General features: G+C 27.2%; 2 protein-coding genes across 2 annotated transcripts in view; both read right to left on the bottom strand.

The window, feature by feature from the left end:
• LOC123297756 (AT-rich interactive domain-containing protein 5B-like) overlaps positions 1-3,578 on the bottom strand; it is a 187,958-nt gene extending 184,380 nt beyond the window's left edge. The window contains exons 1-2 of the mRNA XM_044879525.1: positions 3,505-3,578; positions 2,815-3,069 (exon numbers count right to left, since the gene is read on the bottom strand). Of these exons, the coding sequence (XP_044735460.1) occupies positions 2,815-3,069; positions 3,505-3,525 (276 nt within the window). The 5' untranslated portion in view covers positions 3,526-3,578. The remainder of the gene's footprint in view (positions 1-2,814; positions 3,070-3,504) is intronic.
• A 2,495-nt stretch (positions 3,579-6,073) lies between these two features.
• LOC123298809 (phenoloxidase-activating factor 2-like) lies at positions 6,074-11,388 on the bottom strand. The gene is made up of 6 exons (XM_044880905.1): positions 11,155-11,388; positions 8,634-8,978; positions 7,479-7,783; positions 6,452-6,612; positions 6,172-6,390; positions 6,074-6,094 (listed from the first exon to the last, which is right to left on the bottom strand). Exons 1-6 carry the CDS (start codon positions 11,352-11,354, stop codon positions 6,074-6,076), a joined length of 1,251 nt encoding a protein of 416 aa, XP_044736840.1. The 5' UTR covers positions 11,355-11,388.
• Between the last annotated feature and the right edge of the window lie 7,170 nt (positions 11,389-18,558).

Here is an 18,558-nt window from a genome sequence, read left to right as displayed (position 1 = left end):
AAGTGACGTCGAATGACTTTTCCTTCAGTTTAGTCGCAATATTAAATATTACTTTCTTTGAAATGTTAATTTTCATTAAGTCACTGCCTACAATTTAATAAAAATAGATTTATCTAATATGTGTAATGCACTCATCACTTCCTTCAATAACACATTTATTATAATCATTTTAATTACAAGTATTCCTTCAAAACAACACTATTACAAAAATCTAATTTGTACATCACGCGACGTCCATATACAGATAACAAAAAATATCAAATAAAAATTCAAATATTTTATTGAAATTTGTCAGAAAATATAAAATTTATGTTAATTTTAAACATACTCTCTTGCATATTTAATAACCCTACTAATTAAAGTATTTTCTAACTTTATATAAAAATTTTTCGATATTTAATACCCAATATTTATTTTTTTTTTAAATCTTTGAACTTTTATCCTGATTTTTGATCATTTTAAAAATTATGTGAATGTATAATTTCATAAAAAATAATGAAAACATTTTATTTCGTTAATTTGATCAATATTTATGTAGTTTTATTTAATATGCACAAAAATAATAATAACAAGTGAAAACTAACAATTGACTGAGTTAATTGTTGAAATACCATGTATAGACAGTGTTGATTACTCTATCACATTACACATATACATGTCACACATACATAACTGATAATCCCATATTAATACATACTATAAAATTTGCATCTAATGTGTGCCCTCGTGAGTAGACAGTGATGTTTACAAAAAAATGTTTCAAACAAAAGTTGTTTATTTTTTTATAAGAAACATTTTTTACATTTAAACTTTAGTTCTATCTCTAACTGTTTACAAGATGGGTCGTACGGACCCAAAACCCAATTGACCTATGTTGCTCATTTACGAACTCGACCTCAATTTTTAGGCCCTGAGTGCACTGTAAAAATTTCAGCTTGATATCTTTTTTCGTTTTTGAGTTATCGTGTTCATAGACAGACGGACGGACGGACAACCGAAAAAAGACTAATTAGGTGATTCTATGAACACTTATACCAAAATTTAATTCGTAACATCAATATTTTTAAGCGTTACAAACTTGGGACTAAACTTAATGTACTATTTCATATATACATGGTATAAAAAATAGTAAAAAAAAAAGTAATATTTATAAAGATTATTAGAATACTCATTGGTCGACACGAATTTCTGATTATTCATGGAATTAGAATTTTAAAAAAAAGTATAAAACAACGCAAAGATGAATAATTTTACTATATATAATAACTATATATAATACTATATATATATATGTAATTTTCCTTATTACAAACAAAATTAAATTAAAAAAATTAAAAAAAAGTTATCTCATCTAAGCATTTATTATTGATTTGATCTATTTTTATTTAAAAAAATATGTAAAAAAATTAAATTTGCTAAATATGAAAATTATTCTACTCGACATTGAAGACATATATTTCGACATTTAATTTCTTCAATTTTATTCCATTAAATGCAATAAAAAAAAATTCAAGAAAAATCGGGAAAAATAATAATAATTTTAGTCGATTTCTGCGTAATGTTTTCAAATACCGGATAATAAAAACTTTATTGAAACATTCTGTAACAATTTTTCATTAAAATTGACTGTGTTAATTCATTAATTTCACCAGAATCACCAAAAATAAAAGAAATATGAACAATTTGCTTTCTATATACATAGAGGTAATAATCAAATTAAAAAAATTATTACAAATTCAATTGTTATTTACGAAAACAAAACAAAAAAAAATTATATGACGTCATATTAATGAGAAGAAAAAAAAAACTAAATAACAACTTTAGAAGAGAGAAAGAGAGAAATAAAACGCCAATATAGAGACAAGTGAGATAATCTTTGTATGGTTTTAACAAAACCTGCTTGTATATATTTATTATATGAGTGTAGTAATAACTCCTAGAATATATATTATAAAAAAAAATATCAATTCATTATTTATATGAAGCGGTATATATCAATTCAATGTTATCACAAATATCATACAATATGTGCCGCATTAAGAGCACATAGTAATTGTGAATTCAATTATATCAGCTACAGGGCTTCAGTTACATTAAAAATAGTTAAATATTTAAAAAAATGCTATTTATAATTAAATAAATATTTTATATTATTATTATTATTATTATAAATAATATCTAATATATTTTTTTAATTGCAAATCTTTCATTTTTTTAAATAATTTACTTAGAAATTTCTACTCAAAAAATTAACATGATTTTATTAAATTTAAAAAAAAACTGCATATTTTTAATTTAAACTAATTAAACAAATTATTAATCATAATTATATAATAACAAATTATTAAAATTGATAATCTATAATATCCTTTTTTATTAAATAATATAAAAACTTTCTAAATTTATAAAAATAAAAATATTAAAATATTAAAACATAAAAAATCAATAATTATGATTAAAAAATATAAATAATGATCAATAAAATAATAAAAATACGACATTTTAAAAACATTAAATGGCAACCATTTTGAAATAATACAATTATTATAATAATAACATTCAATTATTAATCGGAATTAATTGAAGAAAAAAAAATTAATTTTGTTTTTACTTTTTCGAATATTTATAATGGACTTTGTTTTGTTTTTTAGAAAATAACCAATTAGAAATAAATTACACAAAAAAAAAGTACCATTGAAATGAAATTTAAAAAAAATTTAAATAGATAATTTTGTCGATTATAATAAAAGATAGATGAGTTATTTTAAGTGCCATTAAATGTTTGTATATATAATATTGTTATCTTTGTCCTACCTCTCCATGATCCAATCTACCATCTGGTGTATGTTCAGGCAGGAAATATAAACGAAGGCTTGCTAACATTTGTTCACTATTTTTGTCTAACCACAACAATTGAAGTTCTCCAATACACACTAAATCAGAGTCACACCACAATTTCACGAAAAAAAATTCACTTAATGATAATATTCTAACAATACCATTTTTTGTATATTTAAATGCTTTATAAAATGTATATGGTCCATGATATCCACACGGTGCACCCACGAGCTGCAAAAGAAACAAAAAAAAATTAATTTTTTATCAAAATTTTTAATTACTTATCAAATAAAATACATATGCATATTATTTTTTATTAATACGACCTTAAAATAATACATTATTATACTTAAGATTAATATTTTTGTGTTTTAAATAAATTTTATTAAAAAATTTAATGAAAAATAATGTTTTTTATCGAAATTTTTTTGCCAAAATTTATTAAAATCATTTAAAAATAAATTTTTTGAATTTCCAAAAAAATTTAATGATTAGGTTAATAGCCTTAATCAGACTGTACTGATTATTAATAATCCTAAACGTATTTTTAACAGTGTAACAAATATTATAACGATAAAATTTATTTATTTTTTTTAAAATATTAATAATTTTTAAAACTATATCAAAAAAAATTAATTAATTAATAAAATGACACTATTTGCATACCTCAATTTCATTGTTATCCATTTTTTTTAATCAAAAATATTCACTGATCCCACAAAACACTGCACGCGGCTCTTAGGCACATCGTCTACTTTGTATTTACTCTAATTATGTGACGTCACGTTACAGTGTCCGTGTTCGTTAAACATCGATATATTCCGTTTACTGTTCGTTTTTATAACTTAGAGGGGAAGCTGTAGATGTATTGGTGTGTATTGAAAAACATAATATGGCGACTTGAATTTAAACATATTTTCGCCGATTTACACATGATTTACATATCGTTATTCGTTATGCATTTTTTAGTATGCATTACAATTATCAGTGTCAATTTTAACAGCTCCGAATATTAATTATTTTACTCCTATTCAATTATTTACTAGTCAGATTTAATTTAAACAAATGTGCATATATTGTTATTTTAAAAATTATTAATTTTGTATCTAAAATTTATTGAAAATTGGAATTACATTTAACCAAAATTTTGAACCAGAAAGTATTATTTCAACAAGATTTTATTAAAAAAAAGAAAACCAACCAAAATATATTAATTTTTTCAGTAAAAAAATCAAATAATCTGTCTGAAATTAAAAATGTTTCTCAAAAGAGGGCGGGAAAATCATCATAGAGGATTTTATTATAAAATTTAAAGTTGTTTTAAATTGTTCAAAGATGTCACTAAAAATATTTAATTTTTAAGATATCTGTATTATCATTATATTTTTTGTCGTCGCATAGTAAAAAAATAATTTGTTTATTTTATAATAGATGTCAGTTTAAAATTTAAGTACCACGATTAAATTAGCTAAACGCTCTTTCTAATTCAACAATTTCTCCAAATATTTGATTAAATATATTTATATATTTTAAATATATACGATCAATAAATTACTCCGATTTAGTTCTTTTGATATCTAACGTGTTTATTTATAGAGAAGTAGGCCTGCGGTAATGCGGCAACCCTTGTAATCCGACATAACTAATTACAATGCAGATTTATTATAAGCACACGAATTTTTCGTGGCTGAAATTATAAAATGATTGTAATCTTATCACTTTGATATGTAAATTGTCGGATTCTTTTGAAAGTTCTGGACAACAAGGGGTTTGTGGCAGTACTCTATAATCCGACAAATTCGATAATTTGACACCGCCTTAGAAAACGTTTGTCGGATTATTGCGGGTTCACTGTAATTATTTAAAATTATTAATTGCAATTCAAACAGCCATGTGATGACGTCACACACAAGGGGCTAACCAGGGTTAAATTAATCGCGGTGATACCGGAAGAGCCAGTACATATATCAGTGATTCAATACACAAATTACAAACTGTGAGAAAGACTGTCTTACTTAATAATTGAGACATCTACAATACTAGTTGAAGCTTGAAACTTAATGTTATGAGAGTGAGTAAACATGGTAAAGCTTGGGTTGTACCTAGGATATCCTAGGTACATATAGACATATGTCATGTTTGAGAGCCACTAAAAGCAAAAATAGACGCCAGTCGAGTGTGGAATTTGTAACCAAGCCTACACTAGAAAAATCCAAACATCTTTAGTTGCGAAAAGAAAATTTCCCGCAAAATGTGTTTTTTTAATCAATTTATATTATATGGTTCGTGTCTGTGCTATCACTGAATATAAAATTGATTCGTAATTTAATAAATTCGTAAAACAAATACTTTAGGAAAAATATATATTTTTAAGGCCTAAACATTTCTTGAAAATATTTTATTTGAACCATACGTTTTTATTTTTAGGACGAAAGGAGGATTGAATTTTTATAAATATTTTGAAGGCTATAAGACTTTTTAATGGAAATGAGAACCTGATAATGGACATGGCCTGTAGATAAAAAATTTTTTGTAAAAATCAAGTCTATTAATATTTTGCCGACCATAATTTAAACAAATTAAACATTTTATTAAAGAGAAAAAAAAAACAAAAACAAATTGATCACAAGACCGGTATTTTGCGTCAATGATATGAATATAAAATATATTTTTGGTGCCGCTTTTTTCTTTTTGTGACGAATGCCTGAAGTGTACTGAGAATGTCGTACTATCAATTCGCCGGCCAAGTATAAATCCGTTATATTATTTATTTTGTCACTTTCGATTTATTAATAAATATTAAAACATTGCTAGCAGAACCAGAAAAATAAAACAGCCATAACTTACGTTATTTTATAGATATCATGAAATTTCTAATCAAATGTAACTAAATCGTACCAATACAGAGTTTCTGAAAACTTACCTGTACGATTTAGATAATAACATTTAAATTTGGACACTAAACATACAATTGTTTTTTGTTTTTACATTTGAACAAATAGAAAGAAAACAAAAAATTATTCATAAGCTGAGACTCCTTATATGATAAATGATAGAAAAGCTATTAAAAGTACCTACACAAAAAAGGCTAGTTCAAGAAGAACAAATTTATTTGGGTGATCAATGGTTTGTCTAAATAGTACCTACTTTTTTAAACATTCAAGTAATAAGGCAAATTATTATAACAATAATTGCTCATAAATGAAAGATACTTACTCTTCCCTACTTATTTTAGTTAAACTTTACGATTAAAAAACTTCATACAATAAATAAAATTTATTTTAATAAATAATAACATAAAATAAATAAAATATGATATAAAATAAATTTTGCGTTAACATGAATACTAAAACTAGAACCTTTGGCATCTGAATAAAAATTATTGACTTCTAAAGTTAAATTATTGAATTTTGTTTGAATCCAGTCTACATAAGGATTTAAACTTCCAAATATTTGAATTTTTTCCATACAATTTTCATTTGATGATTTTAATCCAATTTGTACGTATTGTCCATTAGTTTGCGGACAAACCAATATATTTCCCTCGTTTCCCTAAGTGAATATTTACAATTAATAAAGTTTTCAAGTTATTATTGAGTTTATTATTCCTTACCCAGCACGTATCGTTGATCACAGTGGTACTTTCTGAGCATACGGCCGATAAGCCATGTTTCACCTTTGGGTACTTTCGTAAGATCATTTCTTCACAATCCGAATGACTTAAAGCTCTGTTTGAAAATTTTTTTAAAATGCGTTGGCTTTTTCCATCATCACCTGTTAAAAAATTCGAGATTTAAGATTAATAATAATAAAACAAACAATTGACTGACTTAATTGTTGAATTACTCTGTTTAGATAGTGCTATATATTCTTGCTTGCATTATTTTTAATAAATTAGAAAAGTTTTAAAAAAAATACAATTATATAAAAGGCCACCATTTGTTTTGGTTTACGAAAATTTCTAAATTTTTTTTTGAGAATCCTTTTAACCCCCGAACTAAAAAAAAGGTGTGTTATAAGTTTGACCGGTGTGTGTGTGTGTGTGTGCCTGTCTGTGTCATCGTAGCGCCTAAACGGATGAACCGATTTTAATTTTTTTGGTTTCATTTGAAAGGTAATTTAACGGAGTCTTAGCTTAGGTACAAGTGCGAGCTTAGGGTTCTGTACTTAGGTATGACATATAATTTTAACATATATAATATTACTATGGAAATGAATGGTCAAATAAACCTGGCTTTTAATTCATTTCGAAAAGTAAAATGGTAAAATAATTAGGTAATTCAAAACAATAATTCAAAAGAATAAAGTCAACTTATATATTTCAATTTCAATTAAAATATTTCCAAAAATTTGTCCCAAAAAATGATAGCTCTCTGAGTATCCTTTTCATCTCATCTGATGTCCTTGAGCATCACTTTGATATTGCTTTATGAAGGAGTGTTATAAGTTTAAAGTATTTATCTGCGCCTCTGTGTGTTTCTCAGTGGCATCGTAGCTCCTAAACGGTCGAACCGACTTGATTGAGAATATTTTATAGCTAATTTTCCAAAAATTCGGTTTGCAAGGAATAAATCGCATTTGTCGGGGGTTTTTTAAATTTTGTAAATTTCACTTGTAAGTCAGTTTGAAAATAACTTTACCTTCATTAACTGCGCCTGGACCCCAACCAACTGCAATACAATTCTGATTATTGAAATGAATGTCTTCTTTAGTTGGTAAACATATTGTTGAAATATAATTATTTAAATTTACTGATGAATTTAGCACTAACAGAGCAATGTTATTTGATAATAAAGTTGTCGCATTCTTTTTTGTTTTTTCTACATAATTTTCATGAATAATTATTTTTGTTACATTTCTCTCTTGATAAGGTGAAGGTTCTGTTTCTGTTTGAGTATCCCAATCACCAGCTCGAATTTTGAGTTCACTTGGATTGAATCTGGAGCTACAATAAAATACAAAAATATATTAAAATATTAGTTGCCCTTTCATCAAATTTATCGAATATATACTAACTAAAACGTTACGGTATAATTCACTCTGAATGATCCAAGTGAGTTATTTAAAAAGATATTTTAATGATGTATAATGTCGTGGGAGCGAATTAATTATTTGATCAGTAATAATGTCTAGATTTTCTTTTATTTTCTTCTTTAGAAAAGAATAATAAGGATTTTACGAGAACAATCCCGCGAATTTGAGTCGAATTAATCGGATTTGTTAATGTAAATACGACTCAGGATAGAAATTCACTTTTATACAAGTATAATAATTGCGATTTTTCTGTTGGAAATCACAATTATCTGTTGGAAATCTTTCAGGAAATAAAACTTTAGATTTACTATTGATTTATACCTTAAAAAACCCGGTGTTGTTGAAAATGTTGTATTCATTAATAAATGCCATAATGCAATGAATGAGCCAGAAAAAAGTGTCCATAGTGTAAAAGTTGGGAAACACCACAGATTTTAATGAAATTTTTTGTAACTTATTTATAGGATCCCAAGGAACATTCAGCCAACTTAACTTAGTCATAGGGGGCAAAGGACTCTAGCGGGAGCATATGAAATCCAATCCAAAATTGGATAATATAATTAATTGGATAAAATGGAAAATTTATCAATATTAATAGGATAAATTAAGCGATTTTTGCTTTCTCTATAAACTAAACAGTTTTTCTACCACCGGTTTTGAATATCAGAATTTCAGTCTTACGAAACCCTCTGTTATTTTAGAAAATTTAATGCGAGGAAAGAAAAAATTAAAAAAATATATTTTTCAAAAATAATATTTACCCATAAACACATTCTGCCGTTGTTAATACTACTTGAGGATGTATTAATGTGCCATCACACTGAGTCACTCTATTAGGCGGAACTGCATCTATTAACCAGACACTTTTTATAACAGTAATCATCCATGGAAATTCACCAAACTGACTTTCATAACCATTTTCCTTAATTTTAAAATTAATTCCATCTACGTTACGTTTTCCACATTTCAACAGTGATTTTGAGTGCGAGCTACTGGTTGCTTGTGTTATTGGTTCTGGTGGTGGTTGTAAAACTTCTTCTTTAAGTTTCTTATAAGTTATATTACACGGTACCTCCAGATAATGAGGGCATATTGTATTTGAGGGGCTGCAAATAATGATACAAAAATTTAAGTTTAAGTTTTTAAAGTTATCTTAAAAAAAGGTAGTACGAGCGCCAAGCCAAGTTTAGACTTGTGGTTGAAATTATTCGTACCTTTTTTTCACTTTGATGATGAATTTTATTATAATTTCATGAATGTAGACGAAAAATAAGAATATATTTTTTCGATATCTGCCTTGATTTTCAAAATATCGAAAAATAAAGAATTAAACAAAATTTTCAATCTTCGATATTTTGAAAATTGCTCCAGATATCGAAAAATTGTATTCTTACTTTTGTCTTATATTGTCAAGTTATAACATAATTCACTATCAAAATTGAAAAAATATTTTTTTTTTAAATTTGAGTCCCCACTACTGTGCTCATACATTCTTAATAACGACTAGTTTTGGAGAAATTTATGAAAACATATCATCCATCTACCGTTTTCCCATAAGACCAATGTTATTATGCCTACTTTTGAAGTCTTTTATTTAAATAATCGGACAACCCCCCTAAAATTTTCAGAATTGATTTATACTTAGTCCAACTTCATATTTAAAAAAAAAAAACAAGCCTTTTATTCAAAATTGCCTTAGCCTAGTACATCCTTAAGTAAAGCAATTGGGAAAATAAAAAACTCAAATGAAACATAGTGGACTGATTTTGATGACATTTATTTGGTTCAAAACTTTTGATTATGAACCTAAAATCCGGTATGTATTTTACCAAGCGGTAATGAAGTCATCATAAAAGGATGTTTTTTTTTAAAACGAGATCTTTCATCAAGATCCGGCAAAATTCGTACTAACAATCAAAAACTATACTTCTTTGTTATGATAAGAAAGATGAATGACTGCAGCGGTGGATTTACAATAGGGGCAGTCGGGGTTGTGCCCAGGGCGGCAAATTTTGTGGGGCGGCAAAATTTGGAAAGTGGAAAAAAAAAATTTTTTATTGTCATCAAAATTTCTCAATAGAAATTTTTATTCTTTTAATTAATCACACATCATTTAATAGATAATTCAAGAAATTCGACTCATACAATATTTGTTAAATCGAAATAATTAAATTAATTCATTTCTTAGAAGATTTGAAATGATAATATTTGATTTTTTTAATTTGCTGGAATCATAAAATTTAAATTTGTTTTTTTTTTTTTAAATTAATTATGTTTTTGAGTTATTTTTGCAAATAGACCAATAGCTTAGCTATTCTATGCATCGAGTCGCACGTAGGTACTTCAACTTTTAGATTGTGAAGATTTAATCGACTAATTCGCAATTCAAAAAGTCAGGCGTGTTTGCCTGTAAAAAAAATTATTATAATATAATTATGAGTCAAGCTGAGTGCAAAATGTATAACTCTAAGAACAAAAACAAATATTTTTTTATGTCATATCAAAGTATACAATAAATTATTTGCAATACATTAGACAGTGGCGGATTAAGTATTTTGCCGCCCTAGGCCCTGTCTGATTAGCCGCCCTTTTTAAAAGATGAAATTTTATTTTTTTTGGGCCAAACTCAATGTGAGTGCAATACTTTATCAGTATTGCACTCACAAATAAAAAAAGTTAATCAGAAAATAAATTCCATTCTATTTCATAGAAATTTATTTGTAAATTTATATAAAAAAAATTCGAATAGATCCTTAAAATGGATTGTCGTTACATTATATCAGATTTAAAATTTTGACATTCTGAAAAATTTGCCGCCCCCCAAATTGTGCCGCCCTAGGCCCGGGCCTCACGGGCCTAGGCGGTAATCCATCACTGACATTAGATATTTTAATTTTTTTTAAATAATATATCAAAATTACATAACTTTTAGGGGTATTTTTTTCAGTGCCCAAGGGCGGCGGAAGTTTAAATCCGGCCCTGTGAATGAGAATAAAAGGGGTGAATTTACATGGTTGTATTTGTTTTTTAATTCTCTAGCAAAGCAGACGAGTGTCAGCTAGTATTTATTAGAATTTTATAAAAAAAAATATTATTGCAGTAATACATTTTTGCCGACTATTAAAGAACGAGTAAGATGATTAATTCACACAATAGTTTTTAAACAAAGTTATTCCAATTATATTAATTATGTTTTGATTGGTTACCCACTTTACGTGAAAATTAATTGGATGCGCGTATGAACATATTTGAAAAAAATAATTAACAAATTTTTCCACTTACCGAACATTAATTGTGGATATAGGTCCATAAATCGGTGAATCACATAAATAGAATGGAAGACACGTAGTAGTTGTTTCATTTTGTGGAAAATCAAATATTTCAAATATTAATTTTTGCCTTTCACTAAGTGGTAGCGCTACACTTGTTTGAAATATTACGATAAATAAAACACAAACTATTGTTGCAGATAAGTTATCCATTTTTTTAAGCTTGTTTCACTGATACGCTTGTTTACTTGACTGGTTTTGAATGAATTTTATTTTCCTTATATTCAGAATAATTTCTTCATACACACAATTAAGTGGGGAAGTATTTTTTATTCGAATGGAAATGGAATTAAAGTAATGATTCATATTTAGAATATAACCAATAATATTTTCTCGCAAGGAAGATTAGTCTAATCAATCGGCTGGTATATGTGTGCTGTAATTCACTGAGAGTAATAAAATATAGTTTCGGGATTCCCGGTACGAAAATAACTAAGACATTAGGCAAAAAGCTACCTTGCTGAAGGCCATAAATTTAATTATATTTTTAAGCTTTAGTTTTTATACTATGTATATATGAAATATACATAGTTTATTAAGTTTAGTCCCAAGTTTGTGACGCTTAAAAATATTGATGCAACGAAAAAAAATTTTGCATAGCTGTTCATATAATCAGCAAATTAGTCCATTTCCGGTTGTCTGGCCGTCTGTCCATCTATCCGTCTGTCTGTCAACACGATAACTCCTAAAAGAAAAGAGATATCAAGATGAAATTTTTATAGCCTACTCAGAGCGTAAAAAGTGAGGTCGAGTTCGTAAATGAGCAATATTGGTCAATTGGGTCTCGGGTCCGTAGGATAAATCTTGTAAATGTTAGAGATAGAACAAAAGTTTAAACGTAAAAAATGTTCCTTATAAAAAAATAAACAACTTTTGGTTGAAACATTTTTATGTAAACATCACTGTTTACCTACGAAGGCGCTAATTAGGTGCAAATTTTATAGTATGTATTAATATGGGAATATCAGTTATGTGTGTGTGTCTATCTAAAAGTGGATATCTTTTTTCATTTACGTGTAGTCAAAAAACAAACAATTGCGTCATCAACACTTTCTATACATGGTATTTCAACAATTAACTCAGTCAATTGTTTATTTTCACTTGTTAGATTTATTTTTAAAAGAGATTTATTTAATCAAAACATTCGCTGTGATTCACCAATAATACTGTGATTAAGGATGTGCGAGCACCAGAGAAATTTTTGATAAAAGGCTTGATTTTTTTATATGAAGTTGGACTAAGTCTAAATCATTTCTAAAAATTTTAGGAGGGTTACCCGATTATTAACGCCCGAAATAAAAAAAGGGGTGGTATAACTTTGACCGCTATGTGTGTGTGTCTGTCTGCCTGTGGCTTCGTAGCGCCTAAACTTTTCCATTTGAAAGGCAATTTAATGGAGAGTGCTCTTAGCTATGTTTCAAAAGCGAGTTTAGGATCCGTACCCAAAATTTTATTCTTATTTTTCGTCTACATTCATGAAGTTATAAAAATTCATCATCAAAGTTGAAAATCAGTTACAAATAATTTCAACCATAAGTCTAAACTTGCTTCTTCGACTTCCAATTGTGACAAATCATATACGTTCAACTTCGAAGTCACATAAAGCCTCATCACAAATTTAGTCCACGCCAATACAGGTAAGTATCTCAGTATCTATAGGAAACTTTTAAAAAGTAGTGAATTGATGGAACCTACGATTGATTGTGTCGGAGTCGAAAAAAAATAAAGATAACATAATGTTATTCATTTCGATTTTCGGAATGAACAAAGTATATATCTGTCAGAATGATTTATCAGAGAGCTAAGGTTAATAAACTTGAATAATTAAAAGTATAATTTTGGGAAATTACGAAAGAAAATTTATTAGCTATGACAATATTATAGAGTTAATTTAATCAATTTTTTAAGAAAATAATAAAAAATTCAAAAATTAAATTTCATTAGAATTGATATAATTTTAATAGATAACAATTTTAGTGAAACTGAGATGGGGAAATTAAATTGACAATTGCTTACTCAGAAATCATATCTAAAAGTTAATCTTGAAGCAAACACATGTGTAAAATTTTATCAACATCTATACGCTAGTAAAGTATTTTATTCTGTTAACAGAGAGAAAACATCTTATTCATCAGAATATCCAGGAAAACCGTAAAATTGAAATTCTGGATTATTACTAGGTGTGTTTTCTGCTATCATATCCAAATTTTATCCAATTTTGATAAACTAAGTATGTAATCCTACAAAATTTGATTTATACTTTTCAAATTTGTGATCAAAATTAACCTAGCTCGAATAGTTTTCAAGAATGTGGAGTCCTGGTCCCGGAATTAAGCACATGGGTAATAGAAAATGAAAAACTGACATCACAGCTGAAAAAAATGACCCAAAATTGGTGGATTTAAAAAAAAATTCCAATAAAATAGAATCAAATTTGCCTGTGTTATCAAAAAAATCGAATTTTTGAACTTTATGACGTCATCAGAATCCAAAAAATTATTTTGCTCTATCACATCCAAATTTTATCCAATTTTGATGAACCAAGTATGCAATCCAACTAAATTTGGGTCATACTTTTCAAATTTTTGATCAAAATTAATCTAGTTCTAATGGGTTTCAAGAATGCGGGGTCCTGCTTCTGCAATTAAGCACATAAGGGATAGCTATCAAATAACTGATATCACAGCTGAATAGAATGACCTAAAATTAGTGGGTTTCAAAAAAAAATTCCAATAAGATCGCATCAAAGTTGCCTTTGTTATCAAAAAAATCGAATTTTTGAACTTTATGACGTCATCAGAATCCAAAAAATTATTTTGCTCTATCACATCCAAATTTTATCCAATTTTGATAAACCAAGTATGCAATCCTACTAAATTTGGGTCATACTTTTCAAATTTTTGATCAAAATTAATCTAGCTCTAATAGGTTTTAAGAATATGGAGTCCTGCTTCTGCAATTAAGCACATAAGGGATAGCTATCGAATAAATGATATCACAGCTGAATAGAATGACCTAAAATTAGTGGGTTTCAAAAAAAATTCCAATAAGATCGCATCAAATTTGCCTTTGTTATCAAAAAAATCGAATTTTTGAACTTTATGACGTCATCAGAATCCAAAAAATTAAATTTTGCTCTATCACAACCAAATTTTATCCAATTTTGATAAACCAAGTATGCAATCCTACTAAATTTGGGTCATACTTTTCAAATTTTTGATCAAAATTAATCTAGTTCTAATAGGTTTCAAGAATATGGAGTCCTGCTTCTGCAATTAAGCACATAAGGGATAGCTATCGAATAACTGATATCACAGCTGAATAGAATGACCTAAAGTTAGTGGGTTTCAAAAAAAATTCCAATAAGATCGGATCAAAATATCGAATTTTTTAACTTTGTGACTTTCATCAGAATCCAAAAAATTAAATTTTACCAATATGGCGACTATGAGTCCCCATATGACTTTTTTTTTATTAGATTCTTTTCTTCAGATTAAAATGGATTCACTTAGATAGCATTAAAGTCACTGAAAATTTGGATGGGATTTTTTTGTGCAAATTTAAATGGGCGTATCATGAAAGCATGTCTACATTATTCAATAAAAAATAATTCATTAACAACAAATTTATAAAAAAAAAAAAACAGTCGAATTGTTAACCTTCACTTTTTTGTCAGTTTAAAATATAATTAATTTAAAAAAGATAACTTGATGTTCAAGTAAAAGAATAAATAATAAATTAAAATTTAAAAAATTTATCAATAGATGATCGATATAGCATTATGAAATGAATAAAACTGATCAATTATAACTTTTTGGTTATTATAAAATATCACAGCTAGATTTTTGGCTGCTAATTAATGAATCCGCGGTTCCCTACTTTTGCTTTCTATAAACCTTTTCTTGTTTTCATTGGCGTAGCGAGAGAGGTGTAAGGCAGTTCAGTATGCGCACTCTAAAATTAATTGAAATTTAAAAAAAAATTAATGTTTATTTTTATCCGGCAGTAGCGCAAAGACTTTTATAGATCGTCTTTCTAAACAAATATTTGATCTTGTATCTGATTTGATATTAGATTAAGATATATATTATATAATCGTGAAAGTTTTTATGGATGTATTTTACTCAATTACGCCTGAACGGCTGAACGATTCTAGATGAAACTACTTTTTATCACCGTAAGATTTATGTTTCACGTGGGATAGATTTGTTTTAATTTTTAAAGGATCAACATGATTTTTTAGGTTTGAGGTAGTGGTAGTTTAGGGGTAAAAAATAACAGCTTAATTTATATCCCGGAAAAACACATAGATCCTATGCGATAGCATAAAGGAACCGTTTTTTATAGAATTTTGTCAAAGTTCGTGTACACAGTTACGATAAAAATTCTCAAAATCTCTTCTAATCGCGGGCTGGCCTATATCATTTGCTAAAATGTCTAATTTTTTCCTGTAATAATTCACATAACTCGATATTTAGATTTAAATTTTTTTCATTAGAGATTAAATGTCATCATTTGGGTGAAAATATAAAAAATTTACGTCATAAATATTTTATTGTATAGGTCGTTCAAAACTAAATGATACCGGAGAAATGATAAAATCAAGACCAAACAAGACTTGTAAGACTAAGACCAATGAGTAAGACAAAGATTCGAAACCCATACACTATTTCAAGGGCACAAAAAAATGAAATAATAGTGAATTTTATTATGATTTTTATTTATATACCGTGAATTCCTACATTACTATAAAAAAAAAATGTTTTTAAACAATTGAAAATTTCCAATTGTTGTATCTTGTAATGATACAAATCTAGATTTTTTTGAGTTTTTCCAGAATTGCAACTCAATTTCTTTATTTTTCGAAAAGGTTACTGCGGTTTTCTTGATGCAGAAAGTCTTAACGAAAAATGCTTTTTTTATTCGTCTCAATCCGATGAATAGAATCAGAGATATTCAAGAAAACGTCACCAAAGAAAACAATGTAGAGATCCGCGTGCAAAAGGTCGTGCGGATTATTCTGGATCCGAAAGAAACCTATTTTAAAAAAGTTAGTCATTTCCCAAAATTTATCGAATTTATTGTAAAAATCCGGTAGATTTATCCAAGTATTAGACAATTCGCAAACTGCAGAGAATTTGAACAATGAATTCTGCAAATTTATATTTCTTGTTACATTCGTTTGAACATTAATGAAGTATTAAACTTGTTTTTTTCTTTTATCTCCCACTTTATAAGTAAGTATATGAAGAGAATTTCAATTTTTGAAACAAAATATTGTAAATTATTCAATTAAAATTAATTTTTGTCACAGCTCCTATAAAATATCTAGATTGGAATTAGCTGATTCTTTTCACTTCTATATAGTCATATAAATATAAGATGGCTACAGTAAAACCTATTAAGGAAATGGATATGTGAATTTTAATTAAAAAGTTAGATAATTAGATATTGTTTCGCTGAACGGTTCTTTTTCTAACATTATTTTCAAGACTATGGTTAAAGGTGATAATTATATGTACTTAAGGACGTACATTCATAAGACTTGTTAATAGAGAAATAAAAACAATTATAATAATATAAAAGTTTAAATTTAAGATTTTGAATGATTTAAGAAAAGAAAATACTATTAAAAAACAAGGTTTAACATCGATAGTAAAACTTTTACCATATTAAATAATTATTTAAACTTTTAACAGAATTTTAAAATAATTTTAGTCCTATTAATTTAAAATTATTTATTTACATATTGTTTCTCTATGAACGCACATAGCAAAACAGGTTAGTGAAAGAACGTCCTTAAGTAATACCATAGAGTAAAGAAACTTTGCCCTCTGCTCTAAATACCTTTATTCAGTCGAGATCCCACTGTATTCTCCATCTCTTAACCCTTCTAAATTCTTTAATCCACACTTTTAACCCACTTCTCCATTAAAAAACAAAAACAAACAAACAAATTTAATAAACATGTTCCAGAAATTAGGAAGCTTGATTGAGTAGTCTGTCTTGAATCCTCCCAAACCTGTTTTCTGCCTTTTAATTATTTAATAAAATTTTGTCCAGTCTTCAATAAGAATACCTTTACTGAAACGAAGCTTTAGCTTGCTACGCCACTGCCAATAACCTTCATTATATCTTTGCTTTGTAGTGTTCCAAGCTTCAAGGTTTTCTCAAGATTCATCTTTTAACAACTACGTCCCAAAATTTTAGAACGAGGTTACTCTGTAAGTAGTGTAAATGATTAAATACTTGAAATTATATTTTTCCCATTGTGTCTGTCTTACGTCATGAATTGTGTCTGAATATTCATCAAATATAACATAATTGCAATTCACTTTTCTTTCTATTTTATAACTTTCATACTTAATAAATTTTTAATTTGGGAATTGTTAGTTAATTAGGATGCTGAATTCAAAAATAATATACATTTCTTTCTATCGCCTCAAATTTTTTTCGGAAAATCTGAGGCGATCCGATCCCAAACATCGGAAATTCCGATTAATTGAAGGCGTTAGTAGGGATGATATTATGTCCTTGAAATTAAATTCGATAATACTAACTCTGAATTGTCAGTTTACCTTTTATGTTTTCGAAATATTTTCCCCTGAAAACCGTAAAGCTGTAGAATTTCTATATTATATTTGCGTGAGGATTATAAAGCCACGTTGCTTTGATGCTGATTAACATTTTTTCTATACACTAAAGTAAAATGCAAGAAAATTGTATTGCATTTTATCCCACCGATGTGTTTTTCGACCTTGTTTAGGTATTTTATTAAAATTATTCAATGATGGTGAGCTTCTTTTGTTATTAATGAATAATTGTAATTATGCACTAATTATATGTTACAAAAATAATAAATTCAATGAGAATGTATACAGGTGATTATTTAAAAAATTTCTATCAAAAAAATTCTTAAAATCTGGATATCAAATAAATTTTTACAGTTTCTAATATTATTCTTTGAAATAATTCTAACTTTAGTCCTAACTTTTCCTACACGTTTTTGCCACATTAAAAATTCAAGTGTCAAAAATTCATATCTAGGAAAAAAAAATATAGTCTATTATATCGGGTGATTCATTTGGAGGTATACTTTTTTCAAAATTAAAAAAAATATATATAAAAGAAAAAAATGCCTTTCTTGATGTTATTTTTAGGAGATTAAAAGATTATTTCTTTCCAATGTTGTCCGTAACTGCGGTAAATATACTCTATTCTGCAGTTCCAATTTTCGATGACTGAACAAAATTACCAAATTTGAGCTGAAGAGCTACCTGAAGAGATTAAAGAGCTGTCATTATCATCGGTCCAAATTTCTTCAGGAACGAGACCGGCCAAAACGTAATTGTCAATG

Source organism: Chrysoperla carnea, chromosome 4, assembly GCF_905475395.1.
Source record: "Chrysoperla carnea chromosome 4, inChrCarn1.1, whole genome shotgun sequence".
Classification (NCBI taxonomy): domain Eukaryota; kingdom Metazoa; phylum Arthropoda; class Insecta; order Neuroptera; family Chrysopidae; genus Chrysoperla; species Chrysoperla carnea.
This window is presented reverse-complemented; position numbering and strand designations above follow the sequence as displayed.

Excerpts from the sequence above, each read along its gene's own strand:
- LOC123298809 (XM_044880905.1), bottom strand. The coding sequence starts at position 11,354 with ATGGATAACTTATCTGCAACAATAGTTTGTGTTTTATTTATCGTAATA. Across the intron at positions 6,391-6,451 it reads TGATCAACGATACGTGCTGG|GGAAACGAGGGAAATATATT; the intron begins GTAAGGAATAAT and ends ATATTCACTTAG. Across the intron at positions 6,095-6,171 it reads GTTTTAGTATTCATGTTAAC|TTTTTTAATCGTAAAGTTTA; the intron begins GCAAAATTTATT and ends TATTGTATGAAG.